At 33.5% G+C, this 11,487-nt stretch overlaps 1 protein-coding gene across 4 annotated transcripts; it reads right to left on the bottom strand.

Moving 5' to 3' along the window:
- Positions 1-211: 211 nt before the first annotated feature.
- Positions 212-4,160, bottom strand: LOC100797497 (ribosome maturation protein SBDS). 4 transcript variants are annotated; one of them, XM_026125444.2, is made up of 8 exons: positions 4,029-4,160; positions 3,801-3,924; positions 3,325-3,476; positions 2,448-2,651; positions 2,236-2,365; positions 1,953-2,153; positions 1,659-1,826; positions 212-811 (listed from the first exon to the last, which is right to left on the bottom strand). In XM_026125444.2, the coding sequence occupies exons 4-8, from the start codon at positions 2,579-2,581 to the stop codon at positions 368-370; spliced, it is 1,077 nt and encodes a 358-aa protein (XP_025981229.1). In that variant the 5' UTR covers positions 2,582-2,651; positions 3,325-3,476; positions 3,801-3,924; positions 4,029-4,160; the 3' UTR covers positions 212-367. The 4 variants fall into 4 exon arrangements, with proteins under 4 accessions (XP_025981229.1, XP_014622533.1, XP_014622535.1 ...); XM_014767047.3 differs by having other exon boundaries at positions 3,325-3,924; XM_014767049.3 differs by lacking the exon at positions 3,325-3,476.
- Positions 4,161-11,487: the final 7,327 nt, after the last annotated feature.

Raw genomic sequence — 11,487 nt, 5'->3', positions numbered from 1 at the left:
AGGCAATTTCTTAGTGCGCTAAAAATTCAATTCATCACTCATGCCAAATATTAGCAGAGAGCATCAGACCGGTCAACTATGATAAGAAACAGTACAGTAGACAATCTGCTTCATTTCCTTAAACAGCAACCGCTCGATGAAGCAAACCTCCTGCATACAACCATCTTTAGTTGCACTTACTTGGTACATTAAAATACTCAGACAAAGAAAATTGAAATGCATTAGTCTTTGCAATTTGTATTGCACCATACTTAAGGATTTCCATGTGAATAGTTTATACCATAACACAGATTATGCTGACAAAATTGACCCAAGTATACACACAAGACTTCAATAAAGTGATTACACCAACTCACTTATCATCATCTTAAAATGAATAATCCTTCAAATCAGATTTTGAATCACCCAATTCCATGTCTGCCATGCACTCTTCCTCAGTAAGTGGTGGGAGTTGCCTTGTCTTACGCTTGATATTGTGTTTGTGCCATTCACTCTTGTGATGTTCCCTGTACAGCTTAGAGTCATCGAAAGAAACATTACATGTGCTGCACTTGTTTTGCTTTTGTTGTCCCTCGGTAGGCCTACTAGTAGATGAAATTGTTTGCTTTTGAAGTTTCTCATTCAATTGAAGCACAGAATCATAAGGTTCTTTGGGCAAGGCTTCAGGTATATCCTCATAATCATTGTATTGCTCCACTTGGGTATCCCCCTCCACATAAAGAGAGTGTGCAAGAACTTCAAATCTTCCATGCATCTTATTCATAACAAAGTCATGACAATCCTTATATAGACCAGGTTCCAATTCAAAAATCTGCAATCCAAATCCAATCAGAGATTATACTGACATCCCTCAACATATTAGCAGATTCAAGATTAGCCATAAACATATACATATTATATGCAGAAAGGCCAAACCCACACAGTTTTTGGAAAAAAATAATATTTTCAAATGTTAATTGTAAACAGGGATACCTAGCATTTGAAAATGGAGAATCATGGAACAGTCCAAAACTAGAGCTGATTTTTCTTTGGTTAGTACTCTTCTTTGTTTTGCAGATTGAATATGTCTATAACTAACAAGAAATGACAAAGACATGCTAAATATCCATCATAATTAGCTAACAGAAACAACTGAATACAAGTCATGTTATTTGCAGTTTCATCTTACTAATGAACATGGCTCACACTTGAAAACTATAACCACATAAAATGTCAGAGAAAGTTACTGACCAAATCCTATGATTAGATCATCAACACAACTACTTGAAAGTTGACCTTCTTTTGTTAGCTTCTAGAAAGCTTATTTGAGCTTTTAAAGTGGCTTTTGACTTTCTTATAAGCTCTTTTTAGCTTATTTCAACATGCTTTATGCAAAAACTTATAAATTATTTCACTAGGTTTTATAGTCAAATTTATGAATAAGCTATCGTATAATAAATTTCTATTAGAGAAGAGCTTAATTAAGTGGTTTACCCAAACACCCACAGAAGAAATAAATAAGGACCTCTTTAAAACTACCAACCATAGTCATCCTGTGTTTCACTTTAGACATGGTATGGCAAGACTGAGCAATCAGAAAACCAGTACCACTGAATTGAAAATGGAATTGAACCATGAAACTAAACTTGTCTACAACTATAGGAGAAATATTTACTTACAACGGATAACTGAGCAGAAGATCCTTCTTTAGAAATAACAATAGCATTCCATTCATTCAGCTTTCCTAAAAGTTCAGGCACTTGGTCATCAGGAGCAGTAGCACGTATTCTCAACGGACACCGTTTTATAGGGAAGTGCTTCTGAAGTTCTTGAATTAACTCCAGAGCCTGTATTATATATAAATACGAATATAACTTCCATAACTTGTATTGTCATCATAAAAACATCATTGTAACAGTTAAATAAATGAGAAGATTGTAGATGAAATCATTTAGAGAGTGATGGGAAGAGACCTGCTTCTTGGAGGTGCTGTGTGGATCAACAGCAAAATGGATTTCCCGCATGAGGCGTTCAATCATACTGATAGTGTATGGACGCTGAGTCTCGGGATTGTAAGTCTTGTGCATCACGATGGTCGCAATATCCCTGAACTGACTCGATAACAATGATTCCCTCTCTTTCCCAGCTACCTGAAGCTCCCCTTTCTTTAAAATCTACCCCCTCAAACAAACAAACAAAAAATGTTATTGCTGTTGTTATTATTATAAACTTTTTAAGTGAGGCTTCCTTACTCACATCTAAGCAAATCTTGGAGTGGTCATCGGTGCCAAAAGCTGCAATTAAATCCTTGGACTTGGCGAGAACCCCTTTGGAAACATTGGTATAAACAGTGTGGGACTGCAGCACTTCATCCAGGTCCTTTTCCCTGTTGATAGAATTTTAAATGATAATTGGAAATTAGGAGATTGTGCAGTATATATATAACAATAATGAAGAGAGGAGCTTACACGCCAGAACGCCAAGAGAGGACGGTGTTAGGGTAGCAAGCGATTTCGAAGCGCATGCCATGTTTCTTCAGACGCACCACTGCCACATTTGTTAGCCTCTTCTGTCCTATTGGCTGCACTAGCGTCCTAGACATCTCTTCCTTTCTCTTTCACCTCTTTGTTACTTTTTACCTCTTCCTCACACCACACTTGGTTGGGTTGAACCTGAATGAATAAGATAACCATAGTCCACACCATGGACAAGCCATTAAAAAAAAACATCACATGTACACAAAATCAAATAGGGAGAAAGGAGGGATCCAGCTTTACTATTTGTATTGAAATATATACAACTCAATTAAACAATTACAATATTTATGGGTGTCCTTTCAGTCATTGGAACTAATTAAAGCACCAGCAGCATAAAGCATGACCTTCACTAATTTTGCTCGGTTTTCATCCAGCAAGTAAGGAATTGTCTATTTCCTTACTCGTAAGATTTGTCCAAACTAAGGTCATGGCAATCACACAAGTAACTGGTATTCTAACTTTTCATGTATTGACATAACAAAATAAAAGGATAATTCAGCAAAATAATGAAACAATAATATGAAAAATTTAAGAAAATAAAGTCTCATGTACAAGTTGGATTTTTTTAGTGGGTATACATCCTAGTGAAACAAAAAGCCCATAATTTCATTGCATGTGTCACTGTAGTTAACTTTGATGATACATCTCCTACTGGCTTATATTCATGTTCATCTCCTACTATGTTAGAATCTCAATTTGAAATAAATAAATTCATCAAATGATAAATATTAAGGTTATAGAAGCAATACGAACACATGCAATTCTAAAGAATGATAGCATAAGAACATGAAAGATGGGGTTTCCAAACCTGAAGATACAACAAGTAGTGTTAAAATTGAGTTTTTCCTGTTTAGCTGATTGTGGGTACTTTATTTTGTCAACAGTGGAAATTGCAATGTAATTGCAACAGCAAAGTGGTGCGACTTCCTCGAGAAAATAAATCTCAACATGATTAAGAGCCTTAGTTAAAACAATAAACAAAGGGAGGTAAAATTAGCAAACTATATAGATTAATATGTAGGAAAAAGGGAGGCAATGGTACACTATGGTAAGTAGAAGTCCAAACTTTCAATTGAACTTGCCAAGTTGCCAATATAAAATAAAAATTGCACTCTTTAACCAGATCACTAATCAATATAGAATTAATAAGGCTATGTTGAGGAGAGAACAAAAAACGATGTTGAGCAGAGGGGGCACAGATCCAATCAATAAGGATTACCCAAAACAGAACCACAAAAACAAAATAAATAACAAAAAAGACAGATCAGCCTTCAGAGGTCTGACCTTAAAACCTGCTCCGACGGCCCGGTGCTCTAATGCGAGGCGCTGTGGTGGTGAGACGACGACGACATACGGGTGTTCGACGATGCGGTGGAGGGTGGTTGACGACACAAGGTTGTAAAGGTTACTGAATATCCATTATCGTTAAATCATAAAAATAAAAAACTCAACATAAAGCAAGAATTGTGGAGAGAAAAAGGAGATGTAGAATCATAAATTTGTTCAACATACCTCGATAGAAAAATATAATTTTGGGTCATGACAATTGCGGCGCCAAATTTCTCTAGCAGCGTGCCAACAGAGGAAGATGGTTAACGTAAAGGTATGTGACGTGCCTTCAGGGTTTTTGTTTTTAATTTATGTGCTATGGATATTTACGTTATTTCGTATTAAAAAATGCAACAAATGCTCTCTTCTCCTCAAGAAAATAAAAATAGTTAAGGTAAAAAACTTTATTATGTCATAAAGTTTAAAAATCATTTCATATTTATTTTTATAAGAAAATTTATTATGTCATAAAGTTTAAAAAATATTTCATATTTATTTTTTAAGAAACTTTTCGGTATTGTGTTTAAAATCTTTCGATTAAAATAAAATTTAAAAATATAAATGAAAAAATTAAAATTATAAAAGAAATATGAATTGTGAATTTAAATAAATAAGTAAAATATTATTAATTAAAATTTAGCAGAAAAAATAGCATTTTTTCAACAATTGAAAAAAAAATCGGAAATATATTTTAAGAAAAAAAGAAATATTGATGTAAGAAAACTTTTATAATAATGTGGGGTAGGAAATTATAATAGTTAGTTTTAGCTATCTTGTATATCCATGGAATAAGACTTGCAATTATAATTTCAATTTGAAAATTACTATTAAATATTATGTTTGAAATTTTAATATGATTTAGGTTTAGCTTAGTTAGGCAAACAGGATGCATGGGTTGTTGTAAGAAAAATATTTAATATTATGAAAGAAATTTTGTATGAAAAGGCATGAATGATGTGGCAAGTGCCCTTCTTTTCTCCCATGTTTTAATTCCAAAACAAGATCCACAATTTCATTCATGTGTTTCCTTTCCTCTCTTATCCTTCAACGGCAACGAATCATAGTTGTGATCATGCATTTCTATTCCTTGTTAATACATATTGTTTTCCTTCTGTTACCTAAAACTCACGTTGATTATTCTATTTAACAATTAAACCCTTCTTTTAGGATTTCCAAAGTGATAGTTAGTTTTGCAAACTTAACAATTGAAAAGAATTCGCAGTCCAAAATAAACTTTGTTAGAATAGTCAACGTGAACAATGTTTCATCATTTGGTTGGACTTGGACATTTACCATTTATGTCTTTTTGTAACACCTTGCTCTCCATCATTGCTTGTTGCTTTACTTGAATTTGTTCCACAAGGTGCAATCTTGAATCATGATAATAACCAAGTCTATTCTTGCTACTTGGAAGGTATGCATTATTTCCACTAGAAATTTCATAATAAGGAACTTGAGGTCAACAATAGTTAATAACCCAAACCCAACATCTTTAACAATCACAAAAGCAATAAGTGCCATGGCTGAAGTTATTGTTGGTGCCTAGAGCTGTCACAACACCTTTGCATCAAAATGTTATTTTTGAAATCGAATGCCAACAATTGCACAAATAGTTAAGTCACTTCAAACCATAAATACACAAACAATAGTGTTGTATACTTGCAACTTATTGGAACTGGAATTAACAGAGGGCATTGGGTTGCAAAGGAGCTAATCTCAATTGTAGTAGCTTTCACTTCAAAGATGAACTTCTCCCAAGTGATGATGATCTGACAATGGGTTATCGAGGTGCTAAAATTGTGGTTGCAACAACAAATTACAAAGTTGTTCAGAGGTTATGTCGGGAACAAACTAATGACACATTGGGATGGTAGTGGAGGCAATGATGAAAGGTTATAGAGATGATGATATGGTTGAGGTGACTTGCAAATTAAGCAATGGCAGTGAAGATGATAAAAGTGATGAGGTGTGGTGACTATAGTGCAACGTGGAAGGCAATACGACTAACAAGTATGGAGAACCTAAGAATAGCTAGGAATGTGGGAACTTCTAATTCTATTAAGCATTCTTATTTTTAATTTAAAATAAAATAAATTTAAAAACAAATTGCACATGAAAAAACTGGCCAAATTTATGCTTCCTGCATTTCATACAAACAAGTTTCATAAAATATAGCAGCATTGTTGTTGTAAACTCCCTATTACCCATCTTCAATTCTTACAGATTAAAAAAATGTTTTATCTTAACTTGAATCCTTGATTTCATATTTAATTTTTTTTGTTATAAATGCACATTAAAATAATTTTTTACTCTAGTAAATGAGGACTATAATTTCAACACATTAACTAATGGTTTGACTCGTGAAATCATGATTATAATTCAAAAATATTGTTCTACTAGAAGTAGAATTGATTTTACTTGATTTTGAAACATAATTTCTATGTTTGGATTATGCAAAGAATAAGAATGCAAAATTACAATTCCATATTGAATTCTAATTCTTGTTTGATATCTCTAATTTAGGATAGTAACAAACTTGATTGTGTTATATTTAAGTATAGAAATTTGATCAATAAGTGGCAATAGTCAAAAAATTAAAAAAATGGTTGTCGGTGGTGGTGGAGGTGATAATAACAATAATAATGATAATTGTAGCAATGATAATGACAAGCTTTCAAAAATTAAAGAATTGCACTGACCACATGAATAGAAAAATAAAGAGAGGAAGAAAAAAAAGTTGGAAACAAATTAAAGAGAAATAAAGTAGAAAAATGTGATATTTGGATCGGTGTTATAAAAATAAAATTGATGACTGAATTGGTGAGGGTACTAGGTCAATGAGTTAGTGATCGAATAGGTGAATCACTAATTGAATCACATTAACTGGTATTAAATATATGTTTAACTTTATTTTTCTTGTTATAGTTATGAGTGCTTTTTTGCTTAGTGATTGTTTGTGATTACAACATGTAAGAGGTACAAGTACAATGTTGATCCAACAGGTTTGAGATTTTTAATTTTATATTATGTTTGTCATTAGACAATAGAGGTTCCTTGTGCATATGTTGTGTACATGTGCCTAGTTGTGATTTCACTTATTTGTTCTTGGGCCATGTGAATTACAAAACTAGTACCCTGACTTGGTGATGCCATGCTATTTGTCTTTAATGCAAAAATTAAATATACACAATATATTGGATAAACTAATTGAAATTATAAATAGAACATACCTTATTATATTTGTTGAAATATTTCTTTGTATACAATAATCACCTAGTGTAGTGATTTTGGGTCTTTGTGTTGAAGGGTCTAGGGAGAGGCCTCAGGCTCATATCTTGTTTTTCAACCATCACAGAGTACCTATGATTGAAGAATCCCACGAAGATGAACAAAGACAATCCTAATGAGGAAAGTTGTTAAGGAGTTAGTCCTCAGAGATTAGACGACCACACAGAGTGGCACCTAAGGGATGGATCATTAACTTGTTGTTTCTTGGGGGTATGGCGCCAAGTTTATTGTTGTGCTTCCATCGTGTCAACTTGGCAACCCCAATAAATGTGAGCCATAATCGTGTTGGTGAGAACCTTGTCATTGTACCATGACAAGGGGTGTACTCCCAATAGTCATCCAACTTAAATTGTGTATGACCACTGAGTTTTGGAAGTTCTAGTGGCAGCAAGTTAGTAATGTGATAAGTTAAGAATCTGTTAGAAACATGAATAAGATTATGAGTGAGATTGTGAGAGGACCACATTAGAGTCAAATTGGTCACTATAGCACTATTGGGGAAGGTTGAGATGAAAGTGTCCTTTGAATCAGACAAAATTGTTATGACTAAGAATAATGTGATGATGGGAAAGGGATAAAGGAGGTAAGAGTTATTTTGTGACCTTTATAAATGACTTCTCTCAATATACTAAAGTTTATTTGATTAGACATAAAGATGAAGTGTTTAACATGTTTTTGTCTTATAAAGTTGAAGTTGAAAATCTATTAAATAGAAAAATAAAAAGAATTAGATCCGATAAGGGTGGTGAGTACACTTTGCTTAATTACTTATGTGAAAAGGAAGGTATAATCCATGAGGTAACCTCACCATATTCACCTAAGTAAACGGAGTAGCTGAAAGGAAAGATAAAACCCTTAAGGAGATGATGAATGATTTGCTTATAAGTTCCTCTACACCTGATAACCTTTAGGGAGAAGCCCTTTTGACAACTTGCTTTTTATAAAATAGGATCCCACATAGGTAAACAGGAAAATACCTTGAGTTATGGAAATGTTACAAACTAAACCTAAAATATGTGAGAGTGTGGGGGTGCTTGGCCAAAGTAAGGTTGTTTGATCCTAAGAAAAGGAAAATATGACCTAAGACTTCTGATTGTATGTTTCTTGGTTATGCAGAACATAGTACTACCTATAGGTTTCTTGTCCTTAAGAGTAATATGCTTGATTGTAATACCATCATACAAATTAAGAATGCTGATTTCTTTGAGGACATATTAACTTTAAGGTCTAGTGCTACTTCTAGTACCAATACTAATCCCAAGCAACCTGTTGAAACATGTAGTGAACCTATGTGTGATGACTTGAGAAGGAGTAAAAGAAAAAGGGTAGAAAAATCTTTTGGAGATAATATTTATACATATCTTGTTGAGGATGACCCTTTGAGCTTTTTTGAAACAATTAGTTCTTTAGATGCTAACCTTTGGGAATAAGCCATTAAGATTGAAATTGATTCTATCAAGAAGAACAATACATGGATTTTAGTTGACTTATCCAAAGAAGTAAGGCCAATTGGATGTAAGTGGATCTTTAAGAGGAAGTATAACCTTGATGGACCGATAGACAAGTATAAGGCTAGATTGGTAGCTAAAGGGTTTCCCAAAAACCATAAATAAATTACTTTGATACTTTTGTGCTTGTTATCGGGATTTCCTAGATTCGAGTTTTGATTGCTTTAGCTACATCCATAAGTTAGTGATTCATCAGATGGATGTGAAAATAACTTTCCTAAATGGTGATTTAGAGGAAGAGATATATATGACTCAACCTGAAGGATGTCAAGTTCCCAGTCAAGAAAACAAAATGTGTAAACTTTTAAAATCCCTATATGGTTTAAAACAACCACCAAAGCAATGGCATGAAAATTTTAATGAGACTTTGCTTGGTGATGGTTTTTCCTTTAGTGATTTGTGTACACAAAGTTTATGATTGGTGATTGTGTCATTATATACTTGTATGTGGATGACATGTTTATCTTTGGTACATGCATTGATATAGTTTTAAGAACTAAATCTTTCTTGGCATCTACAATTGATATGAAAGGTATGGGTGAAGCAAGTGTAACTTTGGGAATTAAAATCATAAGGAAAAGAGATAGTATACTATTATTCCAAGGCCATTATGTTGAGAAACTTCTTAGGAAGTTTGACTATTATGACTCTAAGTCAATGAGTACCCCTCAATTAAAGAAAAGTACAGGAGAACCAATTGATCAAACTCAATAAGCCCAAATCTTAGGAGCTTACTACATTTAATGAGTTTCTATAGACCTGATATTTCATATGCAATAGGTAGATTGAGTTGATACACTCATAGTCCTAATCAAGACCATTAGGATGCAATTGCAAGACTCCTGAGATATTTGAGAGGTATCATGGATTATGGTGTCGAATATAGTGGATTTCCCATTTTACTAGAAGGGTATAAGGATGCTGATTAGATCTTTGATTTAGATGAGACAAAATTCATTAGTGGTTATGTATTTACACTTGGTGATGGTACGGTTGCATGGAGGTCATCCAAACAAACTATTATCGCTAGACCAACAATGGAGTCAAAGTTTGTTACTCTAGATATGGTTGGTAGTGAGGCTAAGTGGTTAACAAAATTCTTGGATAACATTACTTTGGGAATGAAACCAACACCATCAATGTTTATGCATTATGATTCTCAGCCAGCAATAGCTATGGCTAAAAACAAAACTTACAATGGGAAAAATAGACATATATAATTGAGACATAATGTGGTAAAACAACTACTAAAGAATGAAACTATTTCCATAGATTATGTGAAATCAAAAGGAAACTTAGTAAATCCTCTAACCAAAACACCTAGGGAGAAATATGATATTAGAAACATTGAGGGGAATAGGACTTAAGCTAATTGATAACAAACAATGATGATAACCCAACCTTTGTACTTAGAGATCCTATGAAGAGGGTTCAATAGGGAAAAAAAGTCATTTGTTAGTTCTACTAGCACCAAAATTGATTTAATCAATTTTCATTCTTAGTCTTTTCCTATGGTGTGAGAAAGTGCTAGATGTTGCATTGTTGAGAGGCTAAGCTTTATAGTTAAGTTTTATGTGGTTATGAGAAAGCTTAACAACTTATAAAGCTTTTAATGATTTTCATATTCCTTATGGGTGGTGTATGATTTGCAGTACGCACTTAATGAAATCATTCATATAAGTGTCAAGTATGGTCACTTGTATAAGATCCTGGTGAGATCTCTAGAGCACTCATGAATTCTAGGCACACGCATGGCCTAGTAGGACAACATGATAATGACAAGAATTGTGGGGGTGTATTGTGATTGGTAAACTGCTAGCACATGCCAAGTGTTTCAGGTTCAATAACTTGTTACACCTACTACACTATGTATCATGTCATATCAGTCTAGGCCTAGTTCGATAGCTTTATCCACTAGATTCAATGCATTATATCCATGAGAACCCCAAGAACTTTTTTCTTCTATTCTTAAAATGTTTTATTTAGCCTTTTGTAATATATGGGGGATTGTTGTAGTTTTGGTATTACAAAAGGCAAAGTCCCACATTGCCTAGGATGGCTTTAGCTTGCTTGTTTATATATCAACTTGTGATATGGGCTTTCAAAGTGGCTAACAAGATATGGAAGTCTTGCACACATGAGCTTGCCCCCCCTCCCCCCCCCCCGCACGTGTGATAATAGGTTGTGCAAAGTTTTTATGTTTTCTTTAATTAAACTATTTTGAAATCAAAGCTTATCCAAAAGTCCTTTGTTTTTATGAGACAAATTATGATTTAGCTTGATTATAAAAATCGTGGGATTTTCGATCCTATCATTTTTTTTAAGAAACACACTAGAATGGGGGGGTTGAATAGTTGAAGGCTTTTCTCAAACAGATATCAATAGACGATGGTTTTAGTCCAAGGGTTCAAAATCACTTGGTGTTTAAAAATCAATTCATAGAACTTGGACACAATAATGTAGAAGTAAACTATAGAAATGAACTAATTATATAGAAGCAGTAAAGAAAACACAAAGGTTTTATACTGGTTCACCCCAACTCTTAGGCTATGTCCAGTTCTCCTTCAAAACTTGAAGGGCTCCACTAATCAAAACTTTGATTATAACCTAGTATTCTTTATTCCACTTCTCTCTACAAGAAGTATTCTCTAAGCCACTTTTGGCACTACCCTTAATCTCTCTTTGAGATTAAGAATCAAGTATTTTTTGTCATGAAGCCATTTCTAGCTTTCCCAAACAATAAATGTTTCATAGAATATGTATTCTAATCACTCAAGGATTTTTTAGATAGTAAGTTCAAATACAATGGAAACTTGCTAACTTAGTAGAGCTAGGGTTCACTCAAT

The sequence above is a fragment of the Glycine max genome, chromosome 14 (genome assembly GCF_000004515.6).
Source record: "Glycine max cultivar Williams 82 chromosome 14, Glycine_max_v4.0, whole genome shotgun sequence".
Lineage (NCBI taxonomy): Eukaryota > Viridiplantae > Streptophyta > Magnoliopsida > Fabales > Fabaceae > Glycine > Glycine max.
This window is presented reverse-complemented; position numbering and strand designations above follow the sequence as displayed.

Bases quoted from the DNA above. Each gene is read 5' to 3' on its own strand.
- LOC100797497 (XM_014767047.3), bottom strand. From the start codon at position 2,581: ATGTCTAGGACGCTAGTGCAGCCAATAGGACAGAAGAGGCTAACAAAT. The intron at 2,366-2,447 runs GTAAGCTCCTCT...TTCTATCAACAG, and splicing joins CTCTCTTGGCGTTCTGGCGT to GGAAAAGGACCTGGATGAAG. The intron at 2,154-2,235 runs GTGAGTAAGGAA...TTGAGGGGGTAG, and splicing joins ACTCCAAGATTTGCTTAGAT to ATTTTAAAGAAAGGGGAGCT.